This window comes from Pomacea canaliculata, linkage group LG11, assembly GCF_003073045.1.
Source record: "Pomacea canaliculata isolate SZHN2017 linkage group LG11, ASM307304v1, whole genome shotgun sequence".
Taxonomy (NCBI): Eukaryota; Metazoa; Mollusca; class Gastropoda; order Architaenioglossa; family Ampullariidae; genus Pomacea; species Pomacea canaliculata.
The window spans coordinates 696248-715513 of record NC_037600.1 but is presented as its reverse complement, the minus strand read 5'-3'; the positions used below and the strand labels follow the sequence as shown (position 1 = coordinate 715513).

The 19266-nt window shown below is 38.8% G+C and overlaps 2 protein-coding genes across 2 annotated transcripts; one reads left to right on the top strand and one right to left on the bottom strand.

Moving 5' to 3' along the window:
* Positions 1–61: 61 nt before the first annotated feature.
* On the top strand, positions 62–8512 carry LOC112575932 (alpha-tubulin N-acetyltransferase-like). The gene is made up of 11 exons (XM_025258076.1): positions 62–85; positions 856–919; positions 1407–1498; positions 2039–2210; positions 2781–2928; positions 3597–3662; positions 3956–4110; positions 4708–4781; positions 5382–5566; positions 5965–6124; positions 6711–8512. Exons 2-11 carry the CDS (start codon positions 866–868, stop codon positions 6886–6888), a joined length of 1284 nt encoding a protein of 427 aa, XP_025113861.1. The 5' UTR covers positions 62–85; positions 856–865; the 3' UTR covers positions 6889–8512.
* A 2537-nt stretch (positions 8513–11049) lies between these two features.
* Positions 11050–19064, bottom strand: LOC112576230. The gene is made up of 4 exons (XM_025258527.1): positions 18669–19064; positions 15274–15441; positions 14483–14608; positions 11050–12008 (listed from the first exon to the last, which is right to left on the bottom strand). The coding sequence occupies exons 1-4, from the start codon at positions 18769–18771 to the stop codon at positions 11833–11835; spliced, it is 573 nt and encodes a 190-aa protein (XP_025114312.1). The 5' UTR covers positions 18772–19064; the 3' UTR covers positions 11050–11832.
* Between the last annotated feature and the right edge of the window lie 202 nt (positions 19065–19266).

Here is a 19266-nt window from a genome sequence, read left to right as displayed (position 1 = left end):
ATCAAATAAATTGCAGTTACTAGATTCTGCGCAGCCAGTATGTTTACATGGTGAAGTAAACATGGCGACCACCAAAGAAACAGGGGTTTGATCAGACGTATCTTTACAATAAAACTGCCTGCTTTGTCATAAAATGGAGTTTGATATTAACGTTAGTTTCCTATTTAAAGACGTCTTTACTAAAATTGACTGCCAACTTCAACCCTGCAGACGCGTTGGCTGCAAGTGGGTGTACGATAATAAAATATGCAGACTATGTTAGAGTATACATTATAGTTTCATAGTTTATGGTTTCGGCAAATATTGTAGAGGCGTAGCATAATATTTTTTTGTAAAATGCTGTTATATAATAGATAAAAATAGTTAATAAACGAGATCTTTTCCGCACTCTATAGTGTTCGTACACAGTTGAAAATCATATATAGATCATAGGTATAGATCTATATCGATAGATCAGTATACTTATAAATTAATTGTTTTTGAGGCAAGTTGGGCAGGGGGAGGGTAACTGGCTGGTTGATGGTAAGTCTGAATCTCAGCGTAAATAAACATATTAACATATTGCGTAAATTAAATCACTGGCAGTTTTCACACCAAGGCATTAATAATACCAATTAAGATCGGTAAGAAAGATCAAGGACTGGTAGTATTTTTCTTTTAGACTTTTAATGCATATTTTTATTTTATTGATGGCAATTTTATCATTTGCCTTTGTGTATGTGTGCGTCTAACAGTTTAACATTATGACATACAGTTTAGCTAAGACTGAAACTATTATGTTTTGCTTAGAAAGTGATGTTTTAACATATTTTAATGATTTTATTCTATCTTTACATTGTTCTTGTTTTTATCCAGTTTTCAGATAATGCGGAAAGAACTATTCCAGATTATTGACAAGATGGGGGAGGCCTCTGCCAAGGTTAGTGCAGTTCTCTCAGGGTTTATTCTTTAAATAGTTGCCACATTATTTTACAATTTATTTTATTTATTAATTCATTTAGGTAATTTAAAGATAATGTAGAATACCCAAGAAAAAACAGAAGATTAAGGATGGAAAGTTTTTGTGCGATTTGTATTGTTAAAAATTACAACCCCAACTTGTTAACATGACACCATCCATCCAACACAAATGCATGGCAATTGGCCAAGGTGGCAACACAGATTTTTTTGGCAAGATGTTTGACACAAAGTGAGCATGTAATTCATAACTAGGGTAAGGGAGGAATCTACTTTGCCCATAATGCAAGAAGAGATGAGATAGACAAGATAACAGTTGGTAAAAGAAAAAAAAAATTGAGGTTTAAATATCTATGTGAGATGTTGTCATAACGCAGCAAGAAACCATGCTTAAAAAAGACTTTTGCTTCGTTTGAGTAGCAAGCCATGTGATGGTTCTTATGTTTCAGGCTCAAGGATTGTATGGCCCCATCACAACAGGAAGGAAAATAGAGTTATCTGACCATCATCTTTATATTATGACAGATCCTGAAGGAAACAAGTAGGATTAAGCACAGTACATTTTATTTCTTCGTAAAATATATTTAATGTTGAGAAAACTTGCTAGTCTTCTTATTATGTATAGCATTTTTCAAATAGTAATAATGTTAGACCTTAACATTTGGAAAATTTTTAAGGACTTTTTTAAACAATAAAAAATTTAAGAAATTTAATGTTTTCTAGTTGTATACATTTATTAAAAGACACACATTAAGAAAGACACAAACCTGCTGAATGAAACAAAATAAAAGACTTTACATGTCATTCATTGAGTTTTCTGCGATGTGTCAATTTTTTTTTCCTTCTGTTATTACCAATAGCTTCTGTTTCATTAAAAGAGAGTGACCATCACACAGTTTAGTTTATTATAGTCCTTGCTACTACTTGAGGATCATAAGGCCCCAACAACACCTGTTCAGTTGATCTGTTTTTGGGCAGTTGCCCTCAGCTGGGCCCATGTGGTTCTGGCATCCTTTACCTTGCTCTCTACTGTTCTTTTCCAAGATCATCACACAGGATGCCATTTTTTTCTGTCAATCAGAGGCAGTGGCTCAGTCATTGGTATCTTGAAAGTAGGACACAAAAAGCTTTTTGTCTACGACAGACATGGGCAACAATGGGAGATGAACCCACTTTGTGTTCTTGACTTTTATGTGCATGAGTCTCGCCAGCGAAGGGGCTGTGGTCACCACTTGTTTGGCTTCATGTTAAAGGTGGAGTATTCAGAGTAGTGGGAGATTTGCCTGCAATGACCATTCTACAAAAATATTGATTCTTATAATTCTATATTTATACATAATTTATAAAAATTGTATTAAATACGATCGGTTGATACAAAACAATTCAAAGTAGAATTATACATATTCTAAAACACACACATATATATATATTTATATTTTTTTTAAATGTGGTAATAAACAGCAACAAACCTTTCTCCTGTTGCAATTTTATAGTAAATGAGCAGACATGAAAAAAGAATAAAGAAGTCATCATGTTAATTCTATAGGCAATTATCTGTCTGTTGTATTGATCCAGTTTACATCATAAATGGCAGTGGGCATAAAAGCAGCTCATTCGTGATAGTGGTTGATGTGTATGCTGAAACTCTTGTGTTCTGTGTAGAATTGTAGCCTAGATTTTTGTTTTATTCTTTTGTTATTTATTTTCTTCTTATTTTTTTATGACATTAGTTATATATAAATATATGTGTAATATTACAGGCATGTGTTATATTAGGAGATATTAAAATTATTTTCTTTGTGGCATTAACCTTGTTTTTACAGAGTGAAAATGTGGTACCACAACATCTGGCAATAGATCGACCATCCGCAAAGTTCTTATCGTTTTTGTCTAAGCACTATGGTTTGTCTAATGAAATTCCACAGGTTAATAATTTTGTCATCTTTGAAGGATTTTTTACCAACAGATCAGGTGAGGAATTCTCGCTTTGTATATTTTTAAAGTATATGTGAAATGTGTCTTACATTAGGCACTTGCTTACTGACATAAATTGATTGTGTAGTTCTCTACATATCTGCAAGTACCTTATGTATGTGTATGTGTCTGCATGCACCTCTGATAATTATTGCTATGAGAGGGGGCGTTTAGGAGTGTAATAATTGTATGGGTGTGTGGGATGCAACTAGATTTGGTTCATTATTTGTGCTTCCTACAAAGCAAAATTTCCCATCTCTGGTTCATGAAACTAAACAATAAAGGATGTATTATATGTGTCATAGATGTATTTGTGTGTGTGTGTGTGTGGTGAAGGGGAAGGGATTAGTGCATGTATGTGTGTACAAGGGGTAAACTTAACCCCAATGCAAAATAAAAAAAATTGTGACTATAAATTAAAAGATAAAATTTTTTAATATTTTCAAGACAATGCAGTGTAAGGTTTTCATGATGCCAAATTTTAAATGAACAAAGCTTTCTTTCGGAACAAATTGCATACATTTACACTTTGTACAAATGTATAGGCATTTAGTAAAGAAAAAACCCTATTAGATTGTTTTAAAAGATAACCCTTATTTCTGATAGTATATTAAGATCATCATTCTTGACCATTACAATATCAGTTTGAGTATTTTTCTTTGTAGATGTTGACTATCAGAAATTCCATCATCATGGATATACTATAAGACCAGCTGACAACCCTGTTAAAAGTAAGATTTAATCACCTTAGGTCCAGAGACCTAAAGAACACATATTCTTTACCATAGGCTGAGATCACTGACAGTTTGTCTTCATGTTCTAACAGCCTGTAATAAAGAGGTAAAGCTCAAGGGTCATGCATTTCTTGTCAGAAAATAAATTTTCTATGGAAGGCGGGCACAGTAAGTTTGTAATTATGTTTAATAGTTAGTTTTTATTCTTCTTTAAATAAATATTTCAATATTTTGTTAATAGAATCATTACAGTTCAGACATGTTTGGACATTGTGTTTATACTGAACCAGGGAAACCAGAACAGAGCAGACAAGGTGACAGTATTGTGGATAGGTTTCATCGCTCACATACAGGCCTCCCTTCAAACAACAGTCTGCCTCCTTCTGGCCATGCCCTCCGCATAAAATCTTCAGGATCTGTAAGACCACAGCAACAAAATGCTATGGTACAAAAGACGTGAAATTTTCATTGATTTGGGGATTGGGTTAGACAGGACAGACTAGTAACTTCAAATCTTGGTATTTGGTCTTCTGGCTTGATGTTTCTTGTTTCAAAGTAAACATTGTAAACAGGATGATTGTAAAAAATATTAGCAATTTTGTGCAGCTGTGGTTGGAAGAGTAGGGCTGTTGATGTGGTTTGAAAAAAAACACTGTCCTTTCATGCAAATTTTTACATTAAAAAATAAAAAAGATGTGTTGCACTGGAGGGCTTTAGGACAAGGACTTTGCAGATATCAATAATTAAGTAATTACGCCTCTCTGACCACCTAACTGCAGAGCAATCACAAGTAATTTGGAAAAATGACGATATTCATCTTCAGAAGTGAACTGATGATTGTGAATAAAATGATGATCATTTACTAATGTGCAAGAATAAGGATCCAGTGCAAAGTTTTCCTTTCAGATCGTGATTGTGTGAGGAAAGTCACTATCCATTAGCTGCAACTTCTTGTTCATTGAGACTTTTGTATAGCTTAAACAGGTTAAGTTCACGTACTTATTGTAAATGTTCATAATTCCCATAGTCCCTTGTCCTACAGATTTCGCATAAAGATCTCCCAGTACGACCAAGATCGAGGCAGACACCCAGCCAGCTTGGGAGCCCAGAGGATGGGTATGCATGGTTTTATTTAGTTAATATCTCCCCTTTTCATTTTGAAAGTGACATCTTCTTGATGCTGACATGTAGAAACTATATCTCTTATAATCTGTACATTTGTTTTTTGTAAGTTCTTTGAGCCTGCCTTTGGTTTCGGATAAAGACCTATATCAATCAACTTTAGTTATATTTCCCATGTGTGCATTTTTCTATGTGTGTTCATGAAGGTACATGTGATGCCTGCCCTAAAAAGGTTTTTCTTGCACACCTGTATATATGTAAAGCACTTTGAATCTGTCTGATGCTAGAGAAAGACTCTATATAAATGTGATTTTTTTATTACTCATTTACTCAGCATTCTGTAAGGAATGCATAATATCTGTGACCTAGCACTGTAACAATGACATTAATAATCTGTTTAAAATATCTCTGTTATTCCACTTTGAAGTGAATCTTCAGTTGGCTTGAAAACAACAGTGCATGGTGATGTTTTATTTTCATCATTCTCATCAAGCCAGTTATAGCCATGCTTTTGTTAATCTCTTATTATTTTGCACTCTTATTATCAGTTCACCATTTGTGGGTCAGCTGAGATCATGCTGCTTTTCTCTTTAGCTTGACTGATCAATCCCTACACACCACTGCCACTGGCAGCGGCAGTCAGAATATGCCTCTACACGCTGCCATGTACAGCCGCTACCAGGTGAAGACACCCTCTGAACAGTTTCCTTCTGTGCACAGTCAGCAGAGATCCACTAACTGTGTTCAGCAACAACTTGATGGAGCTTCCACTGCTGAAGGTACTGCAGAGATAATGGGAGATACAAGTACTTTTATTGCTCAGAAAAGACAAAACCTTATATTACTTGTGGTATTTGTGACAAAGGCCATTTTCCAAGTTTGCTTTTCTGTGTCTTACTAAAAAAAAAAAAAAAATAGAACAAATCTATTTGGTTAAAGCAGAATTCAAGCTAGTGAAGCTATTAAGGAAGTCAACATTGTACGTTGGGATCTCCCTGGGCTACTAACCTAAATGAGTTTCTGCTAAAAATTGAAGAATGGTGTGGCCATACTTTGTGTTGGCACTATTACAGATGACCTTTCAGTTTCACAGTGTGAGGTTATTTGTACAAAGTTGTAAATGAGGATTCACCACTGGCATCTTCAAATGCTTGGCCACAACTTTCTCTTGTTTCAGATGCTTCTTCTCAGATACTGCAACGGGACAGACCTCCCAGTGACTACTCAAATGCCTTCTACAGGCATCAGCTGTACCAAGGTCGCAATGGCCACCTACTCATACCCTCTGACCCTCGTGTGGGCAAAACCCAGACTGCTGCTATAAATCTAGCAACAGGGTAAGGATTTGTCAGGGCAACAGGGTAAGGATTTATCAGGGCAACAAGATAGACATGTTATGCAACAGGGAACAAATGTCACAGGACAAAAGGATAAGCATATGCTAGGGAAACAGGACACATTAAATGTCAGGGCAAAAGAGTAAGAACATGTCCTGTAAAAGAATAACAACATGTAAGAAAAGAATGGAATAAAATATGTCAAGCAACAATACTAGGGATAAAGTAAGTTACTGTTTGTCTGTCCTAGAAACATTAAACATTCTGAGTCTATACATACTTAAATGAGCGACAGATGGCGCTGTCTTGCTTAACCATTTGTTCGCACTCATCATTTTCATTTCTGTAAAATTAATTTTTTTAACAAAGAAACTTGTAACACATTAAATTAGTCTTGCCTGCACTGGATAATTTTCTTTCTTTCTTACAGCTTCATAAACAATGACCTTTTTTTGATACATGTTACTCTTTTTTTTTCGTTAATCTTAAATCAGTCTGCTTTGCGCTTCGTGTTTCCACTCAACTATCAATAGTCTAATGAAAATCCCATGTAAGATAACAATGTTCAATGTTCACCTATTGCTAGAGAGCCCAGCATGACTGTCCCAGGCAAAGTGCAGCAGAAACCATCAATTTACACTGGCAGCTACTTCAACAACTCTTCCCTTGTTGGCATCAATAATACCTCATGGACTGTCATGGGTGTCCTTCGGAACCAGCATCTACAAAATGCAAGACAATATGGCCATAGTCGTCTGTGGTGATTAAAAAACTGTTTGCTGCTTCCAACCTTCTCAACCTGGTATTGTTACTAAGATTTTTTATTCAGCTCTTGAGTTCTCTCTTGATTCTTGCGATGGAATTTTTTTTTATTAATGAGGGGTAAGGTTTTTTAATATTTGTTTCGTACACCTAGATTGATTTTTATATTTTTGTAGAAGTGGTGGGAGATAAGATGACTAGAGCTATTCCTGTGTATTAAGGACTAGAGCTAAGGAGTTGTGAAAGGATGGAGTTGTTGAAATCTTAAATGGAAAGAGACTGAAGCATGGGTTTGCAAAATGTTAACTGGAAAGATGGCTGAATGTCTTCAACACACTAGCTGAGAAAACAGTTATGAAAATGTAATGAATGGTTGGAGATCAAGAACTGAGTAACCTGCAGAAAACATTGAGGAGGTGGAGGGTAATAGAAACAAATAAAGGTATGTGATATTATAATGAGCTGTCATTTTATAGCAGTTGTCTCAGAGTATCTGTTTGCACTTCAAGTGACATGACTTCCTGTTGTGCCTTAAAGTTTCTAAATGCACTGCCTATAGTTGTAACTTGTATTTTTTTGCACACTAGCACTGCCCCACTGAAATATGAAGTCTTCAGAACAATTCTGGACGATCTTGCAAGTGTATACTATTGTGATAATACCTATGAGCTAGTTGTTGTCTCCTAGGCATCAATGTAACATAGATCAAGACCAGCCATAACAGTGTGGGTGAGGCTCCATGTCTTTGTTCTGCATATCTTAAGAATCACCACTCATACAGATATGAATTTCGATCTTTAATAGAAAATGACACAAAATGCACACCAAAAAATATATACTTTGGATGTGAATTTGTAAAGTGTAACTACCAATGTATTTACAAAAGGTTATTCTTCTTCCATGAGAAGAGTTGTTTCCAGCTTACTTGAACATTCTATGTGCATTTTTGTATGTTTTGTACAGGTAAGTTATAAGCTATACATAGATTCATTGGATTATTTTTAAAAAGGTAAACTGCAGAATGCATATTTTTTTGGTCTGTGATAGAAATTTTCCATCCAGCAGGTTTCTAACATAATTGTCTTTCATTTGAATTTCTGATCGTTGTGACCTGTCCATCAATTCATCCAGTAAGTTTAACTGTATATCTGCATCTGAGCTGTCTTTAATGTTCATTTGTGTCAAAGAGATATTTGCTCAACATTTGCTATGTCTGTTGACTGCTGCAGTAATTGATGCTTTAAATAATTTTTTGCTGAGAAACACATTCAACCAAGAACATAAAAACATTCTGAGGATACCTATATTTATGGTTTCAGAATGAAGAACATTAACACCTGTCTTTTTATTTTTAACTTTGAATAAGGCTTGGCTTCTGTTCCACAAATTAGCATGTTCTTATGTTATTTGAATATATTATTATTATTATATTATTTGATTTTACTGCTTTAGCAGATCCACTTTAATGAGATTTGATACAGTGATATATTTTACAAAAGTTATCCAATTTTAAATGCAATTTTATCTGATTTGTAAAAATTAGCACTTTAACATGTGTGATCCTGTAATGTAGAAATTGTGTGGACCAAATTTTTGCCCCTCCACATTAAACAGATTGTTAGCCTTGCTGCCTTGTTTACCAGTTCTATTTTTATGCATCGAATTCATGATCAGCTGAGTGAAAAACAATGTAAGGAGCATTTTGGGGTATTTCAATCCCCAGAAATTTAACAGTAGACAAGGTGATGAGGGGAGAAACCAGAATACCTAGATAAGGTCACCACTGTGTCACATTCAGAGTCAGATCTAAAATGTGTCATAGGTGTCATTGGTCAGTGCACCATCATATGATGCTGCAGTGCAGCGCCATAATTGTCTTCCCATCTATCATGAGGCTTTCACGTGGTGCGGGTTGTGCCACCTTCATGTTTGCACCTTTACCAGGACCTGACTACTTGCGCGATGGTGGCTGCCAGTGTTATCCTCCACCTGTCACTGTCTCGATGACCATGTCCATATCAGACTCCTATGCTGTTTTTTGGGGTTTTTTTTTCTGGAGCAGTCCCACACTACTCCTAAGTCGGCAGCGCAAAATCTCATCATATTTGTGCCTTTCAGTCAACTGAACCTCTGGGGGCTGGAGTGTTTCCTGTGTGCGGCCTCACCACTAGGGTACAAACAAGGTTCTGAGTAAGGTGACCAGACGTCCCGCCTGCTCACGCCCAATGTCCCGCTTTCTGGCTTTCTGGCAAGTCCATCAAATGTCCCGGTTGTCTTTAAAAATCACTTTTTTCGGCGTTCTTTGACGGTGACGACACCATCATCGGCACGTGTCCCGCTTTTGCCCCCAAAACGTCTGGTCACCTTATTCTGAGTGACACAGGTGTAGGAGCTGCGCCATGCCATCATATATGTTTAAGCTCGCACTGCAAACAGTTACGCCAAAGCCGTCTTCGATTTGGTCCGCGAGTGGGATGCGAGCTGACCACCTTCACAATTCCAGGATAAGGCCGTACACACTGGCCGTGTCGGTCAGGCGGATCCCAGGGTCACAGGGGAGGTCATCCGCGCTGACGTCACGGAGCTCCTAGCCCACGTGCTGATCCAAATTAACCCGTTGATCCCGAAATAGTCCTGGCGATTCTTCGTTATCCAGTAGAGCTCCAGCTCTTTCAGTCCATACAGTTAAAACCTGTAACTCGAGGTTACACTATACTACAATGTCTAAACTATGTTCCTCAGTTCACACATCTTTCTCTCATATGTTGACAACTTCGAAACATACATAAGTTCCCTTACAATTTCACAGAAGATGTCATTAATACAATTTCATAAGTAATACATAAAAAGATGCCATACCTCGTCAAGGGTCGAGTACCGCGCCGCATCCAGCGCCGAAGGACACCACCCTCTTCTACACAACAATCTCACTGGGGAGAGGTACACTCGTGACTCAGTCTCCCTCTCTCGCTATCTCGCGCACAGAGATGGTTAGAAGCACAATAATTATAAAATTGACGATCAGTGTGTAGCTAGGTTAGAAGCACGTTCATTAGTAAAGTTTAGGTTAGAAGGACTATCACGAGTAACAGGCAGAAAAAACAATCTGAAACAGCTTTATAAAATACGATATGAAAAAGCTGTAGTGAATTAATTCTTTGTTATATCTTTAAAATATTAAAGTGCAGAGAAATGCGTGTGCCGAGGACACCGAGATCAATGTGACAGACAACAAATTAATGTTCTGTTGTTGGCGCTTTTGTCCACCCATGTAACCCATGTTTTGTGACTCAGATAGTTCGCATTTTAAGTTTTATTTTTCTCTTTCCTTTTGGAGAGTGGAAAATAAAGAATTTGACAATGCACAACTATGTTTCCGAGTCTTTTTTTTAAAAAAAGTTTAAAGTAGTCCCGTGACATGATGGTGGTAGGAGTCAATCGCCAGAGCCGTTACCTCGGGGTTCTGTGAGGATATGCTGCCTATCTTTTCTTTCTCTCCCTACCTTACCTTTCTCACCCAGCTTCTGCTGCCCACTCCACATCTGGGGCGACTGGTGGAAGTAATCTGCGTCACATGAGTACTGATCGAATAGGTTTATGCTGTGCGCACCTTTAGGTTCCGACACCTTCATCCTCTTCTTCCCTGCTTGGCATCAGATGTGCCACCTCCCGCCCCCCCCCCCCCCAAAAGAAAATGATCAGCTAGTTGGGCTCGGGAGACATGACAGATCGAGTTGATAGAAGAGAAAGAATATGATGAAAATGAACCACTCCCCAGTCGAGATGATTTTCAATATTTTTTTTCCATGTTTACTCCCATTTCCTCATCTTACAGACAATAAATTTTTCTCAAAAGATCCCGTTACCAAAACCCAAGTACACTGATAATTTAAGTTTCATAACAAAATCCATATTGTAACCATTAGCTTAATTTATGCAATAATCACATGATCCTTCACACGTTTTGTGAACATTTTTCTATTAAATAACTCCCCTTCTATATATATATATTTAATGTCTAATTAAATCGCTTTCCTCTCGATAGTTTCTCATTCCCTGTCCCTCCCATCCCCGTCTCAGTTTCTTTCTCTCGCTTGTTGTCTCCATGTGTCTACCATATCTGACCACCTGACATGATATATCATGAATATTCACGTGTTTTTATTGAATGAAGTATACGAACAATAAATAAACAAACACAACAAATACGCGAACATTTGTAATAATATGTTGTAAACGGTATAAAATACATTTGAAGGCATGTAATTTTCTTTGTTTGGAATTAAGCAAGTTTAGTGATGAATATATGGAGAATGATATCGAAGGGAGACAATTATTCCAAGGGAAGCTACTCTGTGCGTAATACATTAAATATCTTTTGGTAATTTTCTTACTGATTTGTACTTTGAAAGAACCTCGTAAGATGATTTATATTATACTTTGTGTTGTTTCAGTTTTAAAAGTCTCTTGTCAAGTGTAGACCGAGGCAAAATACCTAAAAATTGATGAAAAGTTTGTAGCGAAGTGTAAAGAAAGGAATAAAAATACGTCTTGCATTCACTATATCTAAAAGGTTTATTTACCTTAAGATGACACTAACTACTGTTCCATATTCACTTATATTTTTCTCTCTCTTTTGTACTTTCCTTAACAGGATAAAAGAAAAGACAATGTACAGGGTGTAAAAGTGTGGTGTTTAAGTTATACAGAAGTGTACGTGTACGTGCGTGCGTGCGAGAGAAAGAGACAGACATATATAAAAAAGGAAAGATAACAGCCTTAAGGTAGAGGGAGACTTCATATTGGATTCAGTCTGGAATCAGCCAGCAATCGTGGTGGATGTCTTTATTTTGGTATCATTGATACATAACAGACTAACCGATGCTATTGACTGAGATAGTCTGAAAATGTCTGAAAATGTCTGAGATTTTGCGAGACTGTCTGCATTAGTCATCGTTTTCAAGAAAGCCAAGCACTGCATTTATCAACTTGCCAAGCAAGGGCAGAGCAAGCAGCACAGGACCCCACATTTGAGGCAAGCAAGGGGCAGAGTTGGGACTATTGCTGCCATGACTGTAGTCCACCAAGTAGTCAAGCTGTTTGCTTTTTATGTTGGCGAAATCTGCAAAGTCAAAAAATGTACCTGTTAAACGACCATTCACAATTTCTTCCAATTAATCAAATTCAACGAGAAGAAATTTGGTGTTAGGTTCTTGAGAAGGAACTCTTGCTGCTGTGGGAGAACGTGTCCTATGTGTGTGATCTTTAATATTTAACTCGAGAGAAGGATATATATATAGAGAGTGTGTGAAGTGGGTGTTCGTGTTCAAGTATATGATTATTTCGTGAGAAGTCTGCGGCTGTTTTCACACAGTGTCGACGAATGGACCCCATTAGCGAATAACCATGATGTAAACACAGACTCTCTGAGCAAAGAAAGTCAATCTACGTTTAAGTACCAGGATATTCCTTTGTGTCCAAATGAAAATAAAATAACAGGTGTAAAAAATGTCTCCAATAATAACAACAGTGGTTTCTTTCTCAATTTGTTTTTGACTCTGGCTGTCTTGTTGTTGCATCAATTAGTAATTTTTTAAGGAAATCATCATACCATGAAAAATATGTTTTGATTACGGTCTCTTTTCTACAAGAATTTTGCTTCGTCGATGTTTCCACCTTAACTTTTGAGATAACGAAGCAAATGGATATGAAAACATGAAAGATGTGGACATACTGAACTTGTATTTTCTGTAAAACGCCATGAGTCTATAGAGATACTGTCTATAGAGGCACTATCTATAGAGATACCTAGAGATACTTTTATAGACTATCTATAGAGATACCTAGTATAGAGACACTAGAGATACTTTTATAGAGACTATCTGTAGAGATACCTAGTATAGAGACACTAGAGATATTTTTATAGAGACACTGTCTATAGAGATACTGGGGCCGCTCGCTTTCGATAGTGTGGGGGCTAGCTGTTGGTTCCAGTCCCTATCAGAATTTGTTGTTGTGCCCTGACCAGCCTTGTCCAAGCCACAGGTGGTGTGAGATCATGGTCCTTCGGCCGGTGCCGCTGTTTGACAAGCTTTTAATTGACAGATCCATCATTAAGCCGTTTGGGTAAGTGAGTGATTTGTTTCTGTATCTACGGGTCTGGAACGGCTATGATCGGCGAGAGCGAGGCTGTATGTATGTGTCAGCGATCAACACAGTTTGTGTTGTCTGCGCTGGTAATGTTTCATTATGATAGTCAGAGTATTTGATGTCTCTGTAGCTGCGCGTGAGGCGCGCATTTATTTTATGTTTAAGAGCTTGAAGGGAGCTTTGAACACCAGGTCATAAGTAGCGCCATTGTCAGACACCTTGACTGCAGACAGACTTTGGGGGAGCTTCAATCACCAGTGTTGTCCATAGGAATGGGAATCCCATGGGAAACGTCCCATGGGATGGGATGGGATGGGACAGCACACATTTGTATTTCCCATGGTAGTCGATACTTGATATTGCAAAATAAATTTACTGTTATTTCATTCATCAAGGATTTAAATCTTTCCTCTGAATCATCTATTGTATGTGAAGTAGCAGGAATTATAGAACAAAAGCCGAAAAGTGGTTTTCAGTGTTGTCCATAGGATTGTTAATACCATGGGAATCCCATGGGAAACATCCCGTGGGATGGGACGGGATGGGACAGGCATAAATTGCCATGGGATGGGATGGGACGGGATAGAAAAATATGTCCCATGGACAACCCTGTCAATCACCCCCACTCTTAAAAGTTTTGATCTCCTACTCCTCTCTTTTTCTTCTTTTTTTTTTTTTCCTTGTTCGTTTGTTTGTCCTGTTTTGACGGGGTTGCCTCCTGGTGATTCTTCATCTGAGCTGAACTGTGTGTTGATCAGTGGTACGGATCGGCAGAGGATACGCCTACGAGGACAGCGCGTTGATGAGTGAAGGGAACAAGGAGAAAAATACTGAGTAACCATTCTCCCAGCCTTATCATCCTCCCTGACAATCGGCATCATTAAAGGAATTTTCCTTTCTTTCCCTCTTGTTCCATGCTGTACAGAGAGAGTGTGTGCACATATCTTTTTCTTATTTGCGCACGAGATTTTTTCTTTTCCTACTTTCTTGTTTTCTTTCTGACGATTTATCCGTGTTGTGTAAATAGTCGTTTGTACCATTTGTCTCGTTTTTGTGTTGGGTCTAGGCTTTCTGTTGGTTTGAATAGCCATCGTCCGCCTCCGACCGAGCACGTGACTATGGGGGTCGTGGCGTATGGAGCTGCTGTGTGTACGACGACGCCGGAGGCGAATAAGCAACAACTTCTGCGACAAACGCTTCAGTCAACCCGTGGTTTTGATTGTTGTGTATTTAGAGGTAAAGATTATGGTCCGGAATCTTAATAACCATGTTTATTTCACACCACTTCTCTCTAACGCGCAGGCACGCACGCTTTTTCTCTAGCCATAATAATTCCTTTTACTACATCAAACTGATGGTCGGAATAGAGAACATAACATCAGCACAAGCATCACCAAAAACTTGCAGACGATAGTGTCGATGACAAAATGAAGTAGAAGCACTGACCTAGTTTCACTCCGTTACATCCATCACTTCTGCAGATGCACCAGATTTCGGAGTAATACGGGTAGCAACCGTCGTCAGGCAGTGGCGGGAGGCCCCACTGGGTGGCTGTGCAACCTCGTACCACCACTGTAAACAGAGCTAGTGGTATTTACAGACTGCAGTGGACAGCCTCGTACCACCACTGTAAACAGAGCTAGTGGTATTTACAGACTGCAGTGGATAGCCTCGTACCACCAATACAGACAGCAATTATAATGATAAAAGTGGACCATGGCAGACAACAGCAATGCTAATAGAAGCAGCTGTGGGGTCCACACATTATTTATTAATTACATGGATATTAAATACATATTTTTAAAAAAAATGCTGCTAACTACTTGAAACGAAAATGGGTAAACTTTGGTGGGAATGAACATTATGAGACTGCTGGTGAAAATATTCAGATATCGACACAGGTAACATTAATAAACACTTCAGAACTAATTTTCACACCAGTATATCATCTCATTTTTAATGTAACAGTATACATATGTCGTTAATGCCTTAATGTTGCGAGGTAGTGCAAAGAGTGTGTAGGTAGTACAGCGTATGTTCAAGTAGTATGTAATCGTAGTAGAGTGTTTGCCGACAGTACAGTGTGTATATACAGTGCAGGGTGTACAGCTAGTACAGTCTGCAACTGACACCGACACTGGAATAGTACAGCTGGAGACAGAATAAAACAAGACATAAAAGTTGTATGTCTAAGCAGAGAGTGAGAGACAGTAGCACACACACAGGTGGACACTCACACTGAGGGTTGCGGTCGTCTGTGTGGGTCATACAGGCGCCCGTACAGTTGCCCAGGAAGGTTCTGGTCGGGTCCACGGTGTCATTCATAGGGCACTGGGTGAAAAGTGTACCCTCGTGGTAGCTAAGACACTCCCAGCACTTGGTGATCACCGGCTTCTTGGTCGTCTCTGAAGTGCAGGTCAGATTTAAGATGTGACGCCAGTTCTGAGCACAACCATTGCTAAACAACTATTGTCTAACAGAGCCATTAACAGCCGGACAAGTTATATAGCCGTACTGCATCGCTCTGGCTACAGCAGAACAACAAAATCAAAACAAACAAGAAGTTCATTTGTAAGGTGAAATATTCCAGAAACTGGCAAGGTCAATGTAAACCACGATCACAATGTTGATTGAAGGTTGAGGACTCTTGTTAGGGGTTGGCATTTGACTCTGGGTCGAAGTGGGGTCAGCATTACCGATGAAAGATATATGTGATGTTACGATCCTGTTACCCCATATGTTACGATGGAAAGTGGGGAAATGGTGCTAATGGCGAATAGCGCTTTCCACAGATGACGTCACGATCTAGCCGCGCAAGGGCTTCTGGGAATGCAAAGCGGACAACTATATTCCCCGCATGTACTACACTAGCGTTTGCAGCGAGTGCGTTGCTGTGCAGTTTATTGTTCCAAAACAAAAACAAAAACGTGAGCGTGTAAAAAATACAGTTTCAAATTGGAAAAATGCAAATGGAGGCGGTGGTTTTAACGGAGAAAGATGTACCTGGAGCCTTCCTTGTCGGCGATCCCTCTGCATTGGTGTGCTGTTCAACTGGGTGGAGTGTTTCAACACCTCTTTCAACACTCTCTTGACTCAGAGCACATTCCTCTGGAAATTCTGTGATGTGATGTGTAGGTGTGCATGGGAATGATTTTTTTTTTTTAATTGGAAAGAGAGCACACCTCCCATTTAAATTGCCCATTGGGACTAATAAAGTTGGTTGTTATTATTATTGTTATTTTTATTTTTGAAATATCGGTTACAATTCAAGACCCTTTGCAAATCAGATGCAGTTTTTATTTTTTATTTTTCACTTTGTTTCCTATGAAGCAGAACAGTACTTGTAACCTATAATATTAATTACTATACAGATTTATTTACAATGCTTTTCTGTCATATGCCCCTGAATGAATTGATAGGTTGACCATCATTTTAACACCAAAAATTCTTTTCAGTCTGTTTTTGGTAAAAATACTCCCACATTTCTGTCTTTGACCAATACATGTGGTACATTAGCATTTCACTTGCTTTTAAATACATAAGCTACTCTGAAAATTTACCAAACAGCATCCAACAAAAACCATTTGGGAGGCAACACAACTGAGACTTAGGGGGATAGTTCTACTGAGAAGCATGAACTTTTTCAGTCTTTCATTAAAGCGTTCTACATGAATTCTTGCCTTGGCTACCCTCCTTGTATCCATCTCCTCTTCTGCAGACAGGCTAGCTCGCTTACCTAGAAACGCAGGGATTTTTATAGTAGCCTGTCTTGACAAAAGCAAATCCTGCACTTTAAACCCTTTGTCCACAAGCAAAACATCTCCTGGTTCAATGTGTTGTAGAATGCCACATTTCTCAAATATATCAACATCACTAACACTTCCCTCATACAGATCTGAGACAAAACATGCAGCACCTTTAGGGGTGACTGCAATCAGTCCTTTCATTGTGGTGTGGTGCTTGTAAGAGGAATACACATTGCCTTGCTGCCCATAATCCCTGGGTGTTTGACAAAAGAATTCTGTGCAGTCTACAGAGCATCTGACATTTTTAAACTGTCTAAACACTCTTGGCAAAGATGTTTTAACTATATCTTTTGTTGGGAACATAGGGACATTCATAGACTTGAAGTGTAGGAACATAAACTGAATCCATGTGATAAAAATTTTGCTTACTAACGATTTAGATGTGTCAAACATGTAGGCAATCATTTTCAGTGAAAGTCCTCTTCGCAGTCTCAGAAGTGTAATGAAAAGTTCCTCTTTTGGGGTAAAACGCCTAGATGGACCAGTTTTCTTCTCATTTGTCCCACTGGTTTCTCTGGTATTTCCCTTGGAGTCCCAGTATTGAAGGTTGTATTTTGCTGGACCAAGAAATGTGTACAAAAAGCCAAACTGCTCTGGAAATAGTCCAACTAAAAACTTTGTATTCTTCCTGTCTTTCAAAACAAAGCTTGGGTCCATCCTGTTGGTAACTTCAGGTTCACTTCGATCATTTTTCACTGCAGCAGCGTTTCTCATGATCATAGTTTCGATTTTAGCTCCAAGCATGTACTGATCATAAGATGTTTGTGTAGCTTTGTGGTTTGGGCTAGCCGACTTACATTCAGCAGATGCACTCTCAGCCACGGCTTCGCCTGTGTCTTCAAATGTTATGTTGTCACTTTGTTCTGTGGATTCTGGAAATGATGAGTTTTCTTTGAGAAGCTTTTTTCTCCTACGTTCACGTTGACAATGTGCAGTTTGGTCGCCACGTTGCGCTGGAGCCTTCCTTTTACGTCTCTGTGGCTTTTGTGTTTCCTCGTCTGTAAGCGTCGCTAATATTGGTTCGTCGCTCTCAGATGTTAGGCCTTTTCCACCAAGAAAATGCAGAGAGCAGATATATGTGTTCCTGGTTATTTTCTCCACATTTTGGAAATCAGATCGCCCACATAAAAACTGCCAGCGCTTTGCTTTCTCAGTCTTTAACTTGGCCTGTTCTCTTTCCCACTGGGTCATTTTGTCACTGGTCTTACCAGGCTTTGGAAATGGAATAAAAAACGTCCCCTCCGGTAACCGCTCTGGATATCTGGAGTCCGATTTACATAAACCCCAACAGCAGTGCTTGGTTCCTCCAGTTTTCAGCATTGTTTCAGAGATTAATAGCAAAAATGTCGCTTTTCGTCAGTCGCCGTAGTGTAGAATAAACAGAACAACGTGCAGCGTTTGTCCGGGAAGCAATCCCATGAAGCTCTGCTGCGTGACGTCACAATCTATTTTTAGTAACCCGAGACAACGCTATTGTGTAAGACCTGTAGGCGCTCATGTCGTCGTCAGTGGGTTGTGGGTCTTGGAATGAACGCTACCAAACTCCGTCAAACTGAGCTCCACACCCACTGCTGAATTTCAAACACGCTTTATATAATATTTACAGTTTATGCATGCGATGCGGTGTGTGTGTGTGTTGGGGGTAGGTGGGTTGTCAGATACACATTACAGCATCGCTGATCAACAAACACATTTTAATTCGTAATAAGATGGCTATCCCTGTCTGCCTATTTGTTCAGGCAGACGGCTATCATGTCCGTGAAAGGTGAATACAGATACGTTACGCCTGAAACTTCTTGAAAGATTAAAAAAACAAACAACTTTACCTTCTGATTGTGGAACTGAGCTTGTGATGGTTAGCAAATGAAATAGAACGATACTGCCGGCCACTGCCACTGATGCAGCCGGGAATGGTTGTCGTCCTATCATGCTGATGACTCGTTTTGGACAAATCTTGAATTTCGTTGTCAAATCTTGACCTTTGTTAGGTCAAAATGTCATCTGTCCTTTTATGCCCCTTGTGCAGCTCAAGACAAAAATTTACTTATCCCGCCGAAACTAGCCAGCCTTAACCTCTATTTTGCAGAAAATCGAAAATAAATTTCATCTGTCACTGTGGCGGTTGGGAGTGGTCTTGGCAGGCTAAGTCTGTTTAGTCGTCTGATGGAGGCGAGTTGTTACAGCCGACCAGCCGCCATTTTGATCTCCGCCTCAGCTCAGCTATTACCTGTTTGAACATCCCACGTCAGCGGCCAGCAAGGTTGCTGCTTCGCACTGTCGGCCAAGATCCTAAAGAAAGTTTGAGGTAGGGCGGCACTTTGTTAAAATGTCCGTCTTGGTAAATAATTCATACAGGTATGGTGTTAAGCGATGCATTCAACTTGCAGAGTGCTGATGCAAGAAACCGGAGAAGCTCAATGGATG

Coding starts and splice junctions, on each gene's coding strand:
- LOC112575932 (XM_025258076.1), top strand. CDS start 866: ATGCGGAAAGAACTATTCCAGATTATTGACAAGATGGGGGAGGCCTCT. Junction 920..1,406: donor TGGGGGAGGCCTCTGCCAAG/GTTAGTGCAGTT, acceptor CTTATGTTTCAG/GCTCAAGGATTGTATGGCCC. Junction 4,111..4,707: donor CACAGCAACAAAATGCTATG/GTACAAAAGACG, acceptor CTTGTCCTACAG/ATTTCGCATAAAGATCTCCC.
- LOC112576230 (XM_025258527.1), bottom strand. CDS start 18,771: ATGATAGGACGACAACCATTCCCGGCTGCATCAGTGGCAGTGGCCGGC. Junction 15,442..18,668: donor CTCAGTTCCACAATCAGAAG/GTAAAGTTGTTT, acceptor CCTGCACTTCAG/AGACGACCAAGAAGCCGGTG. Junction 12,009..14,482: donor ATGTAACGGAGTGAAACTAG/GTCAGTGCTTCT, acceptor TTGACTTTGCAG/ATTTCGCCAACATAAAAAGC.